The sequence below is a fragment of the Diachasma alloeum genome, unplaced genomic scaffold (assembly GCF_001412515.2).
Source record: "Diachasma alloeum isolate Michigan unplaced genomic scaffold, Dall2.0 Dall_scaffold_01374, whole genome shotgun sequence".
NCBI lineage: Eukaryota > Metazoa > Arthropoda > Insecta > Hymenoptera > Braconidae > Diachasma > Diachasma alloeum.
In genome coordinates, this window is record NW_021681477.1 from 127603 (window position 1) to 148778 (window position 21176).

Here is a 21176-nt window from a genome sequence, read left to right on the forward strand (position 1 = left end):
TACTCAGTAAGTATTAAGCTTGCCCATCACCGAGTTGTGAGTATACTGGAATATGTTTTCGATGTTCTTCTTGACTATGACTTGATTGACAATGAGATTGCCACGTATTCTACAATTTACATGTATTGAATAACTTGGATCTGATAGAAATATTTCCTGACATTGAAAAAAAAATGGATTGAAGAGATAAACTACGAATCACAAAATTATATCTGTAAAAATGTCAGATGTGTTGAAATATGATTCTGAAAAAGGTTTTCTTGACACTAAAAGATCAATTACAAATTATATGGGTTATTCCCCACCATTCAAATCTTGACCAATAGGAGCATGGGATTTGACATCACGTGGTGCGTATGATATCGATAATTTTTATGTAATACCACGCCTGTTGCTAAGCAATAAACAAAAGTTTTCCGTAGGAATTTAACCCGAGACAGTTGAAGAAACATCAAAGAGTAGTGACATTTGTGAAAATGATGGAGAAAAAAAAGACGATTTGGAGAAAAAAATGTTCATTTTGCCACGAAAATGTCAAATCCCAGTTCCCATTGATCGAGATTTGAATAGGGGGGAATAACCCGCCGAATACCCCTCGTGCTTGAAAATGAATCGAGTATTTCCCTCAAATTCCCCTGCTTAGCAACATGTGCATGCAGTTTGGCACAAAATACCTCGCGCAAGCGCTCGGGATTTTGATACTGCCAAACTTCATATACATGTTGCTAAGCAACGAAACTTTCGGGAAATACTCGATAATTTTCAAGCACCGGGGTATTATAACTGGTAATTCCATTATAATTATAACTGGTATTCCATGGGTAATTCGTCGGAAAAATTCTGAATTTCCAGAAAAAAATGATTTTTTTTTATTCCGATGGGTTTTTCACGGCAAAAATGAAGTTTTTCTGTACAAAAAAGTGGAAAATCGCGCTTGTGACCCGGTTCCCCAAAATTTATCACTTATTATACCACAAGAGCTTCAAAATTATTGGGTATTTCCCGATAGGTTCGTTGCAAACAAACGAAGGAGTCAAGTTTTTTCAATTAAAAAATAACGAGCGCGAAGCGCGAGTGATTTTTCTGAAATACTTGACGACTTTGTTTGTATGCAGGGAACATTGAGGCAAATACCTGATTAATTTTGAAGTTCGAGTGGTATTCGGGGGATTATTTTTTCAATCCAAATTTCGGTCAACAGGATTGCACCATGAGACAAAATTGATCTGTTAGTTTCGACGAGGGGTTCACTCCACTGAAAGATTTCTTTTTTATACCTCAAAAATTATAATTATCAGTTGAAAACCATGTTCTTTGTACCATGTGATGTCTAATGGTCTAATCCTGTTGACTGAAATTTGGATTGAAAAAATAATCAAGATTTTTTTTTTATTTTTCATAAAAGATAGTTTTTTTGCCATGATTTTGTCGAAATCCCAGACTTGGCGCAAAATGGTCAGTTGGTAATTGGTGGAATTACCCATATAAGTGAATAAATATGAAATATGGAATAATTAAATCTAATTTCTCATCTTGTGGAAGTGATTATGGCAAAAAGGATGTTGGAAAAATTAATGAGAAATAGATTTCAAATTCTTCAAATTCTACAAATCCGTAATGAATAGGTATTTGACTGAAAGGAACATTAGATTCTCATATTTCTACATCAATAATATATGGGCAATGCCATGTGATCTCAACGTGGTCAAAACCCTCCCCATCGTCAATCATAAAGCCTATTTTTTTGGGGGTTGTATGTGAAATATGATGACTTCTCAAATTTTTCCTGATTTTTTTGACGCATTCTGCGAGCAGTTATTATATATTTTATTCCAAGTTTTGTCTTCGAACACCTACATCTTCCGTAAAAATCAACCAATTTATTTTCATTTTTTCAAAATGTGTGTCTTTTGACCTACTTTTCATACGGAAATGGTCAATTTTCTTTTCTTCGTTCTTCCATCGCTTTCCTTTCAAAAACGTCAAAAAAATTTTAAAAATACTTGTTTTCGCGGTTGTACCTATTCTGTTTGTTTATAAAAATTTTAGTGGATATATTGGCTCCAAAATAAATATTTTCACCAAAGGCCAAAGTGAAGATCCCATTGGAACACATAAAAAATCATTCAATTGTTTGAGATCTGAATAAGGTGCATTGATTTTTCAAGCGACAAATTTACATTATGCATCCACGTTCAAATGCAGACGAAGTTTTGATATCTTTTTAATTTTTCATCATGAATTCGTATATTCAAATTGAAAATGGGAGCCACCTAATGGGATCTTAACTTTGGCCTTTGGTGGAAAATTGTTTTCTGGTCCTATATATTCACTGAAAATTTTATTAAAAAATTCCTCTTTGAAAATTGTGTCAGAAGATGCACATTTTGAAGANTTTGTTTATAAAAATTTCAGTGGATATATTGGCTCCAAAATAAATATTTTCACCAAAGGCCAAAGTGAAGATCCCATTGAAACACATAAAAAATCATTCAATTGTTTGAGATCTGAATAAGGTGCATTGATTTTTCAAGCGACAAATTTACATTATGCATCCACGTTCAAATGCAGACGAAGTTTTGATATCTTTTTAATTTTTCATCATGAATTCGTATATTCAAATTGAAAATGGGAGCCACCTAATGGGATCTTAACTTTGGCCTTTGGTGGAAAATTGTTTTCTGGTCCTATATATTCACTGAAAATTTTATTAAAAAATTCCTCTTTGAAAATTGTGTCAGAAGATGCACATTTTGAAGAGAAAAAAACAAATTGAATTGTTTGATTTTTATGCATGTTACAGGTGTGTGAAGACAACTTAGAACACAATACAACTGTTGACAAGACGTGGCAAAAATGTGAAAATATTTTAGAAGTCATCTTATTTCATACACAACCACAGAAAAAATTGGCTATATGATTGACGATGGTGAGGGTTTTGAAAGATTTTTATTTTGATCCAATTCCTTGACTCCTCAAAATTATCAATAGACTTTGAAGTTCAGAAAAGATATAGCCACTTTTATTCACTACTTGTTGCGTGTCAAAACACGCGAAATTACATTTTTTCTATATTTAATTATTTTGAGACATTTTCTTAGATTTTTTCCCGTCTCCATTCAAATAATTTTCCCAAAGGTATTTCGTAGAATTTTAATTAAATTCAGTTCCGTCCTTTCGACAAATTGTAAATGTGTAAACTCATTCAAAATATTTCTTAAATATCTCCTCTAGACTCTCTTAAATTATTTTATTGAAATAATCCTCATATTTACCAAAATTTTGTAAAGGACATTTCTCAGAAATTTAATCACTGCCAGAAATTGTCCTAATCCCTTCATTCAACTCAAAAATTTGTATTTTTAAATTACTTTATAGCTTCTTTTCCATTTTATTGCGCTCGACCCTCCACGGTCCCTCAATATTTTCGCCCAGACGCCCTTTATTGGGGAATAGGCCCAAGACGCGCCAATCTCTCCCTCTCTCCGTACTTCCTGCACTCCTAAATTTTCAACGACACCTGTCCAATCATAATTATTGTCCCTCCCATCACAGGTCCTTTTAACCAATCATTTGCAAATTCAGAAAACCATTTTTCCTCCTCCACTTTTCTATCCCTTCTACTTTCAAGTTCCAACTTGTCCTCAACTTTAATATTTTTAATCAGTATCGATCTCTACCTCGCAAAGAAAACACCTCAACGGAGGTACTCTTGTATCATCTATTAACTGTTAAAATAAAATAAAACGACATTAACTGTTAGAATCGTGAGTGATTATTCCAAGTCTCCAACCACCCAAGTCTCCTCACCTCTAACATTTCCTCTCATCGAATCCTTCCTCATCTTAACAAACAGTTACACAAAGAATACCTCGGCGTGTAACAATTATCGCAAATATTGTTCTGTATAGGTCAGATCTCTGGAACTTACAACTCCAGAGAGTTCAAAATCGAACGCAGTATTCCCGCGATATACCACTACTTGAATTTGCTTTAATCACAATATTGACAAATTTTGTTCATAATAAGATATTGAGGGGGGTGGGCCAAAGTGGAACAATGGCATTTTTGCATTGTTGCTCGGTAGATAATCGGTAGATAACCACGGGATCGTAACCCTCAAATAAATCACCATTTAACAAATTTAAGCCCGACATCAACTTTGCCCCACCCTTCAACTATACCAGCAAATTAGAAGACAAATAATGACAATATTTGAAAGCAAAACAATCCCTTCGTTTGTTGAAGATTTGTCATCAAATTTTGTACAAAAATTTGGCTTTATTTTGTCTGCTTTTCGATGGCAAACTTATCGGCAAATTTACGGATAATTCTCATGATAACTTGCTGATGCATAATAGATGAGTTATCGGACAGTTTTGTCGTCATTATGTTGACATTTTTATTCCTAAACTGCGGAAAATTAGCAAGCAAATTGCCAGCAAATTGTGAGCCCAATATTTACTGGGATGTATGTTATAATTATGACAAGTGAACAAGTCCAGTCATCTATTGTTTTTTTTAATATTCTCTACAAAAATTTTTTTCTGACGTTTTCATCTAAAACCGCTGTTTTCGCGGATATGTGCAAAATTCTGGAGGAGACTTGCCCTTGTCCCCTCTTACCATCTAGCTCACCCATCCAATCTTATCATCGAACTTTTACAGGTTATGTTCCTCGCTCCTTTTCACAAATTTCAGAAGTTCTTCCGCGATAAAAATCTCGGAAATGACGACAATATCGCCCAGAGATTTATCTAAAGGACAATTGCTGTCTCTGGTGCTAAAATGTTCAGATTTCGCTGCAAAAAAACACAAAAGACAGAAAAGAATGGATAAAGAAGGAACTCCTTACATAAATCATCCCCTGGGTAATTAACAAATTCTTCTGATCTTCCAACAATTAAGGACATCCTTGTATTTCGGCTATTTTTTTCTTCAGTAAAATGGTTTTTCATCACGCTGTGCGAAACAGTAACTTTTTAGGCACGCTTCGCGTGCCTAAAACGTCTCTTTTCCACACATTGTGATGAAAAATATCGTTCGATAATCATGGGAAAAGGGTTTTTTGGCTCGTGGGATTATATCACTCGCCTTCGGCTCGTGGTATAAACCTCCTACAAGCCAAAAAACTCTTTTCCGCACTCGTTACGAAATATACTATTATACTTTTGTAGTCGAACGTCAAAGCGTGGGGCTTTCATTAGCCCCATTTGACCCGAAGTTTCCGAACATTTCGCAATGATTTTATTATTTAAACATTGCAAGCCTGAATTTGAAGCTCGGTATTGAACCGTTAGACAATATTTTAAAAATCTGAATAAAAAATTGGAAAATTTACACGTATGAAAGATTTAATAGAAAAACCTAGCGAATTCGCTATAGACAATTCTATTTGATTTTTATTAAACTTTCTATTAGTTTTTGACCGATTCTGTTGAAATGTGCAATAGAAAATATTCTCTTGAAAAAGGCAAAAGAATTCGATTTTTGCATACAACTTATTGAGATATTTTCTATTGAATTCCCTCGGCTCAAATTGTCCATGTTTTTTTGTTTGATTTTCTTGATAAAATTAAACAAAATAAAAAGGAAAAACTTGGAGAATTTTGAGCCGAGCAATTTCTATAGAAAATATCTCAATAGAATACCGTGTCAATTGTTTTTTTCTAAACAATTAATTGTTTCTAAAGAGTACATGGGTCTCTTGGAACAACTTTTACATCGCTCTTACGACTAAGTAAAGTAAATGTAAACGTCGTGAATAAATTGTATAGAAGAATTCAATTCTGTTAATTTTTTGTATAAAATATTTTCTATTGGAAAATTCTATTGAAAAAAAAACGCAGGAAGCTGCGAAATTTTTTAATAGAGTCGGCAAAAAGCTGATAGAAGTCTCAGAACAAGTTTTATAAAAATCCAATAGAATTTTCTAGCCAATTCGCAAGGTTTTTCTACATTTTTTGTGTGTGTGTTATGATGTGTATGCACACACACTTATTCTATTTTGAGATATTTTTAGAAAATTTCCTCGGCTCAAATTTTCGAAATATTTTTGTTTGATTTTCTTGATGAGAATAAAAGAAAAATAGAATGAGAAAACTTGGAAAATTTGAGCCGAGGAAATGCTATAGAAAATATCTCAAGAGAATAAGTTATATAACAAAATAGGATTCTATTTTTCTTTTCTTCTAATGAATATTTTCTGTTGAACATTTTAAGAGAATCGGTCAAAAATTAATAGAAAGTTCAATAGAAATCGAATAGAATCTTCTAGCGAATTCACTAGAATTTTCTATTCAATTTTTTCCTGCGTGTACTTTTGGAGGAAGATGATTAAAAATTCGTGATTGTGGAAAATTCAGAGTATTTTTTATAAATAATTTGTAAACAATAATTTTTCAAGCATGAAAATCATTTGTTCGGAATCGAGCTTCTGAATATTTTACAATGATTTTATTATTTGAACTTTGCATGTCTGAATTTTAATCTCGATATTGAACTATCAGAAAACATTTTAAAAATCTGAAAAAAAAATTAGAAAATTTACTTTTGGAGAAAGATTGATAAAATAATAGAAAAATTGCAATTTTGGGAAATTGAGAGCATTTTTTATAAATAATTTACAAGTAAACAATTTTCTACCATAAAAATGATTCTTTCGGAATAATTTTTAATTGATTAAGTGGTCTGTACCAAACTGTAAAAGATACTTGAATATCAAGAATAAATGAAAGAATTCGTCAAATCATTCATTGAATTTCAGGAGTTGCAAATATTCTCACAGAAGAAGGGGACGTCCACGACCCAGTCGTCATCCTCTCCGCAATTCTCCATGATACAGTGGAGGACACAGAGACAACCTTCGAGGAAATCGAACGAGAATTTGGCTCCGAAGTCAAGCTCGTGGTGTCTGAAGTGACAGACGACAAGACATTACCGAAAATGGAGAGAAAACAACTGCAGATTGATCACTCTCCTCACATCAGTCACGAGGCTAAACTAGTCAAATTAGCAGACAAAATTTATAATCTGAGAGATCTGAGGAAAGAAATTCCTGTTGGATGGACTGCTGAGAGAGCTCATGAATATTTCAAGGTGATAAGCCATTTGCGTGATTGGGATTTCATCGAAAAACCTGGTGAAATCGGTGGAAAATTCAATTGAATTTCTATTCAACTTCTATTGAAAATTCTATTAGTTTTTGGAGGATTTTATTGAATAATTTCGCAGCTTACTGCGCGTTTTTTTATAGAAAATGCAGAATTAAAATTATTTTGTAGAAAGAGCTAATAGAATTTCATTTTTCTAGACAACTGTTTCGATAGGAATTCTTCAGAATGAATTTTCTGTTTTTTCCACTGTATTTTTTCTCTTTTTACTAAAAAAATTAAACAAAAAAACTTGAAGAATTTCCATAGAAATTATTTCAACAGAGTAAATTGTCTAGAAAGGTCGAATCTTTTCGATTTTTTTGTACAATATTTTCTCTTGAAAAATGTACTGAAAAGCCGTGGGAATTTTCAATAGAAGCTCAATAGAATTTTCAAGCAAATTCGTTTGTTTTTTTATTGAATTCTTGTTTTTCTAAGAAAAACCCGATTCACTTTCTCATTTTCAAAACAACCAAAAAATAAGAACTGATAATTATTTTAACTTTCTAGTGGGCAGAGCAAGTCATCCAGGGCTGCAGGGGTACAAATGAAAGATTGGAGGCAATTCTAGATGAAATATTTGCATCAGAAAAAATGGAGCACGAGAAAATGTTGAAGAAAAGTGCCTGAACCGTTTGAAACTGATCAATAAAGTTTTTATTCTTTATAAAAATAATAATAATATTGTTGTGTTCACTGGGCATGAGCCTTGTAGAATTCCTTCATGTAGTTGGCAAGTTCCTGAGCATCTTCAACCGACACTGCATTATACAGAGAGGCCCTAATGCCGCCCACAGACCTGTGGCCCTTGAGTTGGAGCATTCCACGCTCCGCAGCTCCGGCTAGGAATTTTTTCTCTAGCTCCTCGTCATTCTTCCCAATTCTGAAGGGCAGGTTCATTCTGCTCCTGGAGTGTGACTTGACCGGACAACTATAGAACCCGTTGGACTGTTCGATAACGTCGTAGACTAGTTTACTCTTAATTATCGAGAGCTTCTCCATTCCTTCGACTCCACCGTGTTGTTTTATCCAGTCGAACACACGTCCAACTACGTAGATTCTGCAATGGAAATAGTGGGAATTCATTATTGACGAACGGAATGATGATATTGGCGATCTTGATGCGCACGAATAAATTTCATAGAAAAATCTAGCGAATTCGCTGGAAAATTCCATTGGATTTCGATTGAACTTATATGGAAAAAATTCTACTGCGCTTTTTTTATAGGAAATGTTCAATATAAGCTATTTCATGGAAATAAATTAGTAGAATTTGATCTTTCTGTACAATTTTTTCTATTGAGACATTTTCTATAAGAGTTCCTCCACATAGGTTTTTAAAGTTTTTTCCACTAATTTTTTTTCATTTTCATTGGGAAAATCAGAGAAAAAAAACTTGGAAAATTTTGAGAAGGAACTTACAGAGAAAATTTTTCAATAGAATAGGTGTATATAAGAATCCGATTCTATTGATTCTTTCTATACAATATTTTCTATTAAAAATTGATATTTAGAACAGTTGTAGAAAAACGGTAGAATTTTTTAAAAGAATCGGCGAAAAATTAACAGATTTTTCAACAGAAGTTCAATAGAAATCTGGAAAATTTCATAGAAAAATGTAGCGAATTCGCTGGAAAATTCTATTGAATTTCTATTGGAAAATTTTGCAGCTGCACATTTTTTATAGTAAATGTACAATCAAAAGTTATTTTACAGGAAAAATCAGTAGAATTTGCTCTTTCTATTCAACTTTTTCTATTGAGATATTTTCTATAGGAATTCCTCCACATAAATTTTCCTACTTTTTTTCACTAATTTCTTTCCCTCTGATTAAGAAAATCAAATGAAAAAACTTTTTAAATTTGACCCCAGGCCTTTTGTGGAAATTTTTTCAATTGGATTAGTTGTGTAGAAGAATCCAATTCTATTGATTCTCTCTGTACAATGTTTTTGTATTGAAAATCGGTATTTAAAACAGTCACAGAAAAAGTGTAGAATTTTTCAAAAAAATCAGCGAAAAATTAACAAATTTTTCAATGGAAGTTCGATAGAAATGTCGTAGACTTTTGAAGAAAAACCTAGCGAATTCACTGGAAAATTCTATTGGATTTCTAATGAATTTCTATTGCATAATTTCGCAGCTTCTCTGCCTTGAAAAAAAAACGTACAATCGAAAGTATTTTACAGGAGAAATCAGTAGAATTTGCTCTTTCTATGCAACTTTTTCTATTGAGATATTTTCCCTATAAATTCCTCCACATAAATTTGACAACTGTTTTCACTCCTTTTCTCCTCTGATTAAGAAAATCAATAAAAAAAATTGGAAATGTTGAGCTCAGGAATTTCTACAAAAACTTTCATGTGAACATTGGATGCAACAATGTTCACATGACTACAAAAATGCAAGCACATAAACATGCTAAAAGAAAAATAAAACACGTGAATGCGAAATTCTTGAAGATAAACATTTTTCACGAAATAGACGAGTCTGCTGGTGGTAATCTCTCCCAACAATTACGAAATATTGAGTACGAGAGATAAGAGAAACATTCATGAGAGATTGAGTAACTCACTGGAATGTCGGTGGCGTGTTGTACAGAGAGTTATCATTTGCCATGACCGTATAATCCAGAACTGAAGGGCAAATGGGCAGTGCTTTGCCCAGGAGGTCCTCTCGGACGATCACGAGGGTCACTCCAGAGGGGCCAATGTTCTTCTGGGCTCCAGCGTAGATTACTCCGAACTGAAACGAAAGTCTCCCATTCATTCCTGCCAATAGACCTTTTCATTCTGGAAATCTAGGGGAAATATTTATTCCGTTCGTCGAAATAAAAAATCTTCGGAAAAATGATAAAAAATTCTGATAAATATTGACATTAAGGCCCGGGTGTACTATCTTTCGAATGTTATCTGGATTTTTTTTATCTTTCGTAATCCAAAATTGTCAATTGAGTGGTACAATCATTAGTATCTGAAACGATCTGAACTTGGATCCTATGTATTTTGTTTCAGAACTTTAGTAAACGACTGTACACCATGTAGAAATTCCCAAAAATTATGACAGAACGATAAAAAACAAGCAGGCGACCGACCCTATTCGACAGAAGACTTGTGACACCACACTGTTATGTCAAAAGTCTTCATTTTTCTGCTACCAATTACATTGGTTATAAGCTTCCGAAGGGAAGAAGTGCATCGTCTATTTTTTATTTTTATTATTTCAACCGTAGTATATAAAATCATTTCGTCCTCTTAAAAATTTCATATGTAAAATTATGTGGTTTTACTCCGATTCAATTATTTCTCTCGATTTCATTCGTATTTTCCAAAACAGACTGATCTGTGCTGATGAATACACGTCCCATTCGAATTCAAAAAAATCATTCTCATTCCAGATGGTATTCCATAGTGCAACTTTTCTTCTTTCATATGGAATAGGAGGTCATCGAGACAAGTATTTAAAAAAAAAAAAAATTTAATCCCTCGAGAAGTAAAGGAGTTATTGGCCAAAATGGGTTTCCACAAAAAATTGAATATCTCGCGAACCGCTCGGTCGATTTTGCCCATTCAAAATACCATTCGTCTATGTCATGAAAGCTACGAACATACCAAATTTCAAGTCAACAACAACCTTTTTTATCGAGTTATCGCGCGCACAACGTTTTTCGCAAAAAAACAGATTAACGGCAATATCTCTAGACTCAACAGCGATTGTTCGATATATTATGGGTGCTTCAGATGGAGGTCATTGGGACGAGTATTTTAAAAAAAAAAAAAATTTAATCCCTCGAATAGTTAAGGAGATATTTGCCAAAATGGATTTCTACAAAAAATTGAATATCTCGCGAACCGCTCGGTCGATTTTGCCCATTCAAAATACCATCCATCTATGTCATAAAAGCTACAAGCATACCAAATTTCAAATCGATATTAACATTTTTTATCGAGTTATCGCGCGCACAACGTTTTTCACAAAAAAACCGATTAACGGCAATATTCCTAGACTCAGCAGTGATTGGTCTATGTATTATGAATGATTCAGGTAGAGATCATCGAGACGAATATTTTGAAAAAAAAAAGTTGAAATCGGTGCATTTATTGAGGAGATATAGCTGAAAAACGAAATTTAAACAATTGGCAATATCTCAGGAACTACTGGACCGATTGAGCCCAAATGGAGCCACAAAGTGGGGCTTATTCATAGCTATCATCAGTAAAAATTTCAAGTTTTTATCTGCGAATTTCACCGTATTTATGTTAAAATTTCTAAAAATAAACCCCCAAAACAGCCATTCTGCACATACATACGTACAGACGCAACCTCAAAAACATCATTTTTTCACGTTTCATGACATTCTAGATCATTTGCAATGAAAATTAGAAAATCGAAAAATCGACCAAAAATAATGCTTCCCTTCGGAAGCAAAAAAAGAAAAAATTCAGAACTTTTTCAAAGAGCGTTTTTAATTGAGATTCAGAATGAGTTGAAAAAAGCGCAAATTACAAATATTTGATTCGCTGTGGCAAATTATCTGTTAGCTGTCATTTTCCGTGGTGGATAACAAAACACTAACCCTCATGAGAAGTGACAGCTAGGTATCTCAATTTTCAAAACAGTGGTATGTAGATGTAGTCATCTGCCATTTTTACGTGATAAAAGTGTGATTAAAAAATTCTCCAAAATATTACAACTTTTAAGAAATGTCTCTGTGCAGTGTGGGGAAAGATTTACGAAATCAGTCTTCCCCCTGCATGATATTGGGTGACAGGCCGCCATTTGCCACCGTAAATCAGATACATTTTTCAATTTCTTGTTATTCAACTTATTCTGAATCTAAATTAAAAATGCTCTTTGAAAAAATTAAGAATTTTTTCTACTTTTTTTTGATTATTCATACATAATTTTTCAACACTTCTGCATGATGCAGGACTTAATTGACAATTTCAGGTGACAAAAGATGAAAAAAAACATCGAGATAACGTTCGAAAGATAGTACACCTGGGCCTTAAGATGATATAGATTGGAGCATACAAAAATTACTAAATTACTAATTCATATGTAAATTGCGTAAAAGTGTCCGAAAATTACTATTCTTGTCAGTACTCCCAATAATAAAAAAAGTTGATAAACAAAAGTTAATAAGAGAATTTTTTTTGCTTGAATTGCCACAAATAATCGTTTTTCGGCTGTTTCATTTTGCTCCACTTTCCCCTATCTGTGAATCAATTTTTAGCTCAATTGATTATAAATTGAGGCACTCGGAAGATTTAGAGCCTCCTAAGGAGAGCCAAAAACTCTCAGATTCATCATTAGAGAATCAAAAGGCTTCAAAATTTCACTGCAGTCTCCTTTCCTTTAACGAAAATGCAAAAAAAAGAAATGTCCGATTATTTTGTTCACTTTTACCTTGGAAATGTCAAGTTTCCTTGTCAAAATATTGGAAGACATATCAGCAACTAATGGAACCCCATTAGTCTCAGGGACGTAGTCGAATTCTATGCCTAGAGGGGAATGAATTCAATAAACATATTAAATTATTGATAGTGATCAATAATCAATTCAATAGCGAAGCCGTAAAACGGTCCAAGTCGACTTAGGCCTCAGCTGACTTTTTGAGGAATATCTCCGAATCTAACGGAGATACTACAATTTTCATAATAATCTTGTTTGAAACGCAACTAAAATTCCAGAACATTCTGGTCGACCGTCGGCCTACTTCGAAAATCTCCGGGACCCTTCGGGTCATCAGTCATAAGTCACCGAAACACGCGCGAATCAGTTTAGGCTTAGCCTCTCACCGTATTAGTCTATCTCGGGCAAATCACCTGTACAAGTTTTATATCGCACCTCACCGAGTACAGTAGCTTCTTGAACTTCACCTAGTTCACTAGTAATCAAGTACATCATCGGTCATTATAAAATCACCGTTTTGTTCAGTACATCACCTCTGTTGATTAAATCCAGTCTAAATTCAGTGACCCAACGAATTAACAGGGAAAGACAATTATCAGTGTAATTAGACATTCAACAATTAAATTACCAAAGAGTGTAAATAGTTTTGACAAAGTGGTTCGATCCCACAAAATAAAGTGTGATTTTTTAAATCCGGCTCATCAGTAATTTTCCCGACATCTCCCTCCACATTTTCATCCCACATCCACCCTAAATCTAGTCATTCACCAAACAAATATTTTTTGTAGAGCGAATTGGGGGCTACAAAAAAGGTTTTGACAAACATTTTGGTATCTTCCTTAGATTCCGAGATATTCATTAAAAACTGGCCAATCATTATCTGTTGGAACTCTATGATGGAAATGCATAGAGGAGAAGAAATAAAAATTTACAGTTACCATGGACCGTTTCATTGGCACAATAATACACGTAAGATGCATTGGGATCGAATTTCCAGGCTGCGCGATCAGGTATTTCTGTGTATGAACTAGTTTTCGGCAGTACATGGTTGATTTTTCCGTATTTAGCTGCCTCCTTAGCTGCCTTTGCCGACCAAGATCCTGAAAGAATTAATTTAATCATCAGATGAAATCATTAATATTTCTTTTAAAGAATCAATATATTTTCAACTTTTTAGATGACTTATTTTCTTTCTATGTTATAAAAATCCTAATCGACTTCTGGTGATAAAAAATTGGTACTCGAAATTAAGGGTCGAAATAAGAGCCACAAGAGTCAGAATAAGGGTCCAAATAAGGGTCATGGGGGTCATATGAGGGTCATATGGGGGTCGGCGAGCAGAGCGAGCAGAGGGGGAGTAGCCCCCTAATATGAAGATATTTTCCATTTTTTTATGAGAAAAACAAGAAATTTGTTACATACATAAATACAGACGACCCTAAAAACATCATTTCTTCACGTGTCAAAACATTCTAGACCATTTGCAATCAAAATTAGCAAATCGAAAAATCGGTCAAATGCAAAGCCTCCATTCGGAAGAAAAAATTGATGAAAATTTGTTTTTCACCTGTTATGAAGTAATCAGCAACTCCAGTCTTGCTGATGAGATTCAGGGGAACTGCTGCGAACTGTCCAGTGCCTCCACCCTGCATGAACAGGACTTTGTAATTACTGGGGATGTTCAAGAGCTCCCTGCAACGGTCCTGAGTATCTTGGTTGACTTTTGCGAAATCACCTGACCTGTGACTGAGCTCCAAAATGCTCACTTTGGTGTTTGCGAAGGATAGTAATTCCTCCTGCACACCCTTCAACACCTTGAACATTACATATTGAAGAATTGATCAATTTCGTTTGCGATTACGTCATTAATTCAGTAGCGAAGTGGTCAAACGGTTCAAGTCGATTTTGGCTATTGGCCAGTTTTCAATGAATATCTCAAAAACTAAGGGAGATAGTAACATTTTTCTCATAACCTTTTTAGCAGCACTCAAATCGCTCTTCAAAAAGGTCATTATGAAAATTTCGGTGTCTTCCTTACATTCAGAAATATTTCTGGAAAACTCAAGACTAAATTGACTTAAACCGTTTGACCACTTCGCTACTGAATTCATTTCTTTGATTAATTGCTTTGTGAGATAAATGAAGTAGATTTATAGAATCGTGTATATTTTACACCACAAATACATATTTTTTGCTTAATCACTATAATAACGTGTCAATATTTTTCATTATATTATGAATGAGTATTGAGAAATTCACGTTTTTCAAATACCGTATCAATGAGTGAAAATTAACAATAAAAAACTATTATTTATCTCAACAGGAATTACACTTGAATATTTTAGAGTAGTTATTCAATCAATAATCAAATCAAAAATATTTTCTAATACTTATGTAATCAATACTGAAAATTGAAATATTTTCATTATTCTGTTAATGGGTAATGTTGACCGTCGAAATATTCATTACTGTGACAATGGACAATGATTATCGAAATGTCATTCCCTATGATGATAATCATAAATAAAAACTTTCTATTACTCAGTTAATCAGTAATTATAGGTACACATTATTGAATACTCATCTAATTAATGATGAAATCTATCTCATTAATTGAATATTTTTAGAGAAGAGCTAAAACAGATAGCGAGTTTTGGGAGAATTTTCATAGTTCCCGGTAGCTTAGTTGGGAGAGTGCTCCGCGTGTAACTGGGAGACCCGGGTTCGAATCCCGGCTGGGCGGGAAACGGTCGTTATGTGCAGCGCCATCTATCGGAATTCTAGAAAATTCTAGACATTTCGAGGTAATTTGTGAAGTTTCTTGAAATTTCGAAAAAATTCAAGGAGTTTCTAGAAATTTCGAGGAAATTCAGGGAATTTCTAGAAAATTCGAGAGAATTCAAGGAGTTTCCAGAAAATTGGAGAGAATGCAAGGAGTTTCTAGGAAATTCGAGAAAGAAGAAGAGTATCGAAGATACAGCCGCCTGCAGTTTTCTCTCAAAATTGTAATTCTCTTCAAATTTTTTTTTTCAAGTTTTTTAAAAATTATAATACTATCTAGAACAGATAGCGAGTTACAATGGACAATGAACAAAAAATTAGGCATCAGGTCCGTCACACGGTTATCATTGTTCACTGAAGAGAAGAGTTTATATAGCCTTTCACATCTTGTGACTTTAATAGATATTATTGGATACCATTTTTGGAGTAAATAGAAGCAGAGCCAGAATGGATTTTTATCCATTACTATGATAATTAAAAATGAATTTGGTTCTATTATTCGTGATGAAACTAATCGGATTTTTCAATTTTCTATTATCCATTACTATGATAATGGAAAATCGATTTGATCACATTATTCATAAAGAAAGAAATCGCAATTTTCTGTTTTTCATTTTCCATTGATATAATAATGAAAATAAATTTTGTACCATTATTGATTGATAAATTATTTTTTTCTTTTTTCATTTTCATTTCTCATTAGTATCGCAATGAAAAATACATTTGGTATTATTATTCATTACGAAATAAACCATAATTCAATTTTTTCATCAACTATTGATATGCTAATGAAATGTAATAATGGAAATTATATTCCTGTCAATCTCTGGACCCAATTCTGTAAATATTTCGAAACTGATTAGATTTATAGAAAAATTTTCTCATGAACCCACTATTTCCTGTGATATTCGTCAAAACTGGCTGGCTGGATGTGAAGTAATCTTCATGAAGTATCGCCAAGTTTAATAACGAATGGAAAATTTAAAAAATTAAAGACGATCGGACATTCAATTAATATTGATAGGGAATCATCCCGGCGTGGCGTGAATGACCTCCGCATGCTGGAATTTACGCAGGGCCGTGTCCCTGGTGATCAAGTGCAATCATCGAAGAACACGACATTCAATCGAAACAAATAGATGAAAATTTAAAAAAAATGAAGAAAACATCTCCACGTGACGATGTGCCATGTATAGAGACCGACAGGGTAATTGCTCCACAATCACTATCTGAGTGATTAATTCCCCTTTGGTGTTACGAAAACATGATAAGAAACGGGGATCGAGTATTTGTGATAAAATGAAAATTATTAGTAAAATTTTCCAATTTCAATAGATCAATAAATCAATATACTGGATCAATCATCGAATTTCACAGAAAAAAAAATTCTCTCTCATTTTCTTCCACAGTAAATTAATCAATTCATTTCGTCTTCTTATTAAATAATTGAAATAATTAACAACAATTAATTAAAAAGTACATTTTTTATCAATTTAAAACAGGGAAAACACTCAGGAATTTTCATTTTTTATTATTTAATTAATTGATGCTGATTAAGAAGGAATTAATGAGGAATAATTTCTGTTTAGATCAACCACCTGTTGATTAACCTTCCAAAGTCGCTCCTAAGCCGATTAACAGAGTATTTAATTTATTAATTAGAGAATTATTTACCTCCTCAGGGAGTTTTGCTGGTCCGGCACCGAAATTGATGACTCTACCACCCATTTTTACTCTTCTAACGTAGGAATTACTTCTCAAGATGGATGGAATGAACTGAACGAGCCGATGAAACTGGTCGCGAGTCCCTCAAGTTACGGAATATAAAACTTCTATCTCCCCCCTCTTCCATTCGCGGTCTGATCCGCGGAGCTGAAGGATTTCAAATAGGAAATAACTTGTTGACTTGGAGCAGGTTGGAAAACAATAAATACAAGAAGATTGACGATTCTGCAACGCGATTGAGTGGGTTCCTTTGCGACGAAATTATACTTGAGTACAAGAATATTTTAAGGTGTTTCGTGTGAAAAGTCAAAATAATAATAAAAAATTGGAAAATGAATGGGAGAAATGTCTGAGTACGCTGCATCATTGAGAATTTTTGCACATTTTTTCAGATCTCAGTCTCAAGACAAAAAATAATGAAATTTGGATGTTTCTGTAACCCCGTCAGCTATAACCTCCGAGGTTACCCCACTCGTAATTAGGGAAATTTCCATGACACCCGAAAAAATAATGAACTATTGAGGGAAAAATAGCGGGTGATAAATTAAATCTTTCTTGAGAACACGTATAAGTTTCAGATTATTCTCAGATTTCATTAGAAAGTTATTTGAACAAATGATTCGGAAAATTGGGAGTTTCGGAGCAATTACGCCCTTACGTGTAGTCGTGTAATTCGAATGTCAGTGAGCAGGAGCCAAAACACTCTTTTCCGCACTCGTAACGAAATATACTATTTCCTTCTGATCGTCAACTATTCAAAATAAAGACTTTTCAGGCATAATGCAAAGACAATCAGAAGGAAAAACCCTTTTTTTCGGTTTTTTCGTTTTTTTTTTCGATTTTTTCATGATCTATATAATGGATCGTTAAACGGAAGCTTAACTTTGTTCTTTGGAATCTCACGAACATTTTGAAAACAACAATCAAATCGGATCAAAATTGGGGAACGAGGGACGTTTTAAAGATAGAAACATGAAAAACGACGTTTTCCGTGGAAGTACGGGGCAAAAACGATTGGGTCCGGGATTTTTCCCACTTTTTAACATATCTCATTATATAACTAAAGTCGCTCAATAAGTCCCTAGATCCACCGAAGACTTTCAAATTTCACAGGGGTTTCCCCGTTAAGGGGTAACAGAATGCTCTTAATAATTTTCCAAATTTTTGAACAAATTTCCTGCTGAAAGTTATCGATATTTTAAAAAATCAAAGCACATGAATCTCCAGAAGGTGATCAAGATGCAGATCATTGATGAAGATCAATGTGCTTTGGGTTGAAAAAATATTAATAATTTTGAGCAGGAAATTTGTTTAAAAATTCCGAGAAAACGATGGCCTTCTGTTACTCCTTAAAACATGAGACCTTTCTCGGGTCACTTGAGTTAAGATTCCTGAGAGGATTAACCCGGCAGTAGGCGTACACTTTTTAGTATCTCACTCGCACTCCAGATATCTTATAGGTTGACTAGTGTTGCGTGAGAGAAAATCTCACACGCGCCTAACGTACGTCCAAGTTATTCGGAGAATCTTAACTCTTGAACATTCATTGGATTGTACAATATAAATCCTTGGTCCTGATATCTGTATTTTGAAATTGGTCCAAAGATAGACAAGAACTTTGGCCTTCTTCATTATAGTCTGCGGTGGTAGTTAAATCTGTAATTCTTTACTCCTCACTTAAATATGAAAATTATTCAAGATAATCTCTCCAATATCAAATGTACAAAATCTCAAAGGTCTCAGTCAATTATTTGACTGCCAAATGACCCTTCGAAAATTCGTCGGTAAACTGAGGAGGTATTGTTTCCTCTTATAGTCGATACGCTGAGGCCAAAAGGTATAAAATCGATGTAAAGTCTTGAAACTTGGCTACTTTATGTATTTTGATGTGCTGAAACCGAATATGTAATTTTTTTGGGAATAAGCTAGGCATTCAATAGTTATTAACAACTTAATTGTTTAGATGCGTTTATTGCTGCTATTTTGGTTCATATGAAAAAAATTTTTCATCTCCGAGACTATTTTGGTCATTAATTTTGCATCAGAAGCCCGAACGGGTGAGCCACTCAAAGTACTAGATGAGATTTTAGCACCTGTTAAGTTTAAATCATCATATTTTCCCCAAAAATCAACGGATTTAAAAAAATCAAAAAGTGGGCGCGGAGCAGTGTATCTAAACGAATATCGTTTGTGTTTGCATACTGCACTACGCTGACTAAATTTTATAAACATATGATGTTTGACAATGTGTAAATCGTGTTCAGTGCCTTCCTTTACCATGTTTCGATCTATAGTTTTTACTCTTTTCTGATATCTTCATCTTCAATATGAAGGGGTCTTCTATTCATCCGATAACAGGAATTATACATTATCATTATAAGTTGCTGGCGACATTTTTACATTGTCCTCTCGAAGCATGGAACGCGTTTTGTCCCTTACCCGACATGAAGAGTATGAGAGAAAATAGAAATAATCGACAGATTACAGATATTATTCCTTTCTGCAGTAATCTAATGCAATACAGAATGTACAACGATATTCACTCAAATACTCTGCTCCGCGCCCATACTCACCCGTCGTCCGCGCAGTTTATCCACCCGCGCTCACTCTTTAGCCTGTATCTCGGGAAGTATTGGACCGATTTCGACGAGTCAAAAATCATTTTATTGGTGAAAGAAAGAGGAATAACTTTTGTTGGAATGATTTTTCTGTATCTCTTTGTTTTCCCGGAAGAACATTTTTTCACTAAAATGGGGGTTAATTTGTTTATAACAAATGATTGCGCGACGGGAGGACAAAATAAACAACATATTCGGATTCCTCACCTCCAAAAACATAAAATCCAATGATAAAATTCCATCGACCTCCTAGTGACCACGGGAAGGGGGTATTGCGTATGGACTAGGAGAGGACTTCGTTTTTCGAGAATCGAGTGCGATATTTAATTCTGAGAAACTGAAAGAAGAGCTGAGGAATACATTAGGAGTGCACGGAGGACAGTGGTTGGGATCACTAATGCACCATGGCGGGCCGAGCGTATCAAGACATTTGTATACGTCGTTTTTAATTTGCAGATGTTCTGTTTTATTCATAGATTCATTATTGATCCAAATATTTTTAAAAATCTTGAAGATATTCCACATATAAGCTCCATTGACTCTAAAGTCCACGCCGCCCGCAAACTGTCTGAAACTTGCTCTTTTTTTATCTTTGAACGTTCTTCGGGCGTGGGCTGCTGCCTTTTTGTATAAAAAATAGTCTTTTTCTTTTTTCGAGTATCTCCATTTCTTGTGAGCAGCCCTGCAAAGGCGCCTGACTCTATCACACTCAGCATCCCACCACGAAACGGGGTTTCTGTGCATGTGAGAAGGAACATCCTTTTTTTTGGGGGTTTGATTTTTTATGTTTGATTCTAGTAGATCAACAAAGAAGTGATATTTTTGCTGAGCATCTAGCTCATCATATTGATAATGAAAAAATGAGGAATATGCTTCACTGAGAGACGACTCAAGTTTCTCCCAATCAGTGCGAACAGATGTAACCCTGAATGATTTCTTTCTATACAAATGTTTTTCAACAGAAAGTTGTATGAAAATGGGGTGATGATCAGACTCCCAGTTTTCGTCATGAACAAGATATTTGATTTTATCAGAAAAATGTGTAGTGGAGAAAATGGGATCCAGATTAGCTTCACTGCCTTGGACCTGACGCGTGATAGTGTCAGTATTATGTAGGATCATATTGTGTGTTGTGATATAGTCGTATATAAGTGTTCTCCATTGGTATCATTTTTTGGGCAATTCCAGGCCAGGTTGTGGGCGTTAAGATCGCCGACAAGTAAAGTGTAGTCTAATGAGTATGCAAGAGATACGATTTTATCCCAATCGTCATGGGTAAGACTCTTGGGATTTGGAGCTCTATAATTAGCTAAAATGTCGAAGGTGGGATTGGTGTTGGTAATACGAAATCCTACAATTTCAGCAACCTGGCTTGAAATTGCTTGATTGCATAGTTGTTTATACGCAAGATTTTTCCTGATAGCGACTAAAAGGCCTCCTCCCGCATCATGCTGTCTATCTTGTCTAATGCCACTAAAGCCAGTA

General features: G+C 34.2%; 2 protein-coding genes across 4 annotated transcripts; one reads left to right on the forward strand and one right to left on the reverse strand.

Moving 5' to 3' along the window:
• Positions 1-3654: 3654 nt before the first annotated feature.
• On the forward strand, positions 3655-7830 carry LOC107046432 (guanosine-3',5'-bis(diphosphate) 3'-pyrophosphohydrolase MESH1). 3 transcript variants are annotated; one of them, XM_015269042.2, is made up of 4 exons: positions 3655-3767; positions 4702-4871; positions 6767-7098; positions 7665-7830. In XM_015269042.2, exons 2-4 carry the CDS (start codon positions 4730-4732, stop codon positions 7782-7784), a joined length of 594 nt encoding a protein of 197 aa, XP_015124528.1. In that variant the 5' UTR covers positions 3655-3767; positions 4702-4729; the 3' UTR covers positions 7785-7830. The 3 variants fall into 3 exon arrangements, with proteins under 3 accessions (XP_015124528.1, XP_015124527.1, XP_015124529.1); XM_015269041.2 differs by having other exon boundaries at positions 3656-3767; positions 4669-4871; XM_015269043.2 differs by having other exon boundaries at positions 3687-3706; positions 4669-4871.
• Positions 7789-17147, reverse strand: LOC107046431 (probable phosphoserine aminotransferase). The gene is made up of 6 exons (XM_015269039.1): positions 17023-17147; positions 14135-14381; positions 13506-13667; positions 12562-12656; positions 9728-9897; positions 7789-8214 (listed from the first exon to the last, which is right to left on the reverse strand). The coding sequence occupies exons 1-6, from the start codon at positions 17074-17076 to the stop codon at positions 7848-7850; spliced, it is 1095 nt and encodes a 364-aa protein (XP_015124525.1). The 5' UTR covers positions 17077-17147; the 3' UTR covers positions 7789-7847.
• Positions 17148-21176: the final 4029 nt, after the last annotated feature.

Bases quoted from the DNA above. Each gene is read 5' to 3' on its own strand.
- LOC107046432 (XM_015269042.2), top strand. From the start codon at position 4,730: ATGACGACAATATCGCCCAGAGATTTATCTAAAGGACAATTGCTGTCT. The intron at 4,872-6,766 runs GTAATTAACAAA...ATTGAATTTCAG, and splicing joins TTACATAAATCATCCCCTGG to GAGTTGCAAATATTCTCACA. The intron at 7,099-7,664 runs GTGATAAGCCAT...TTAACTTTCTAG, and splicing joins GAGCTCATGAATATTTCAAG to TGGGCAGAGCAAGTCATCCA.
- LOC107046431 (XM_015269039.1), bottom strand. From the start codon at position 17,076: ATGGGTGGTAGAGTCATCAATTTCGGTGCCGGACCAGCAAAACTCCCT. The intron at 12,657-13,505 runs GTAACTGTAAAT...ATTCCCCTCTAG, and splicing joins TGCCAATGAAACGGTCCATG to GCATAGAATTCGACTACGTC. The intron at 9,898-12,561 runs GTAAAAGTGAAC...CTTTCGTTTCAG, and splicing joins GGAAACTTGACATTTCCAAG to TTCGGAGTAATCTACGCTGG.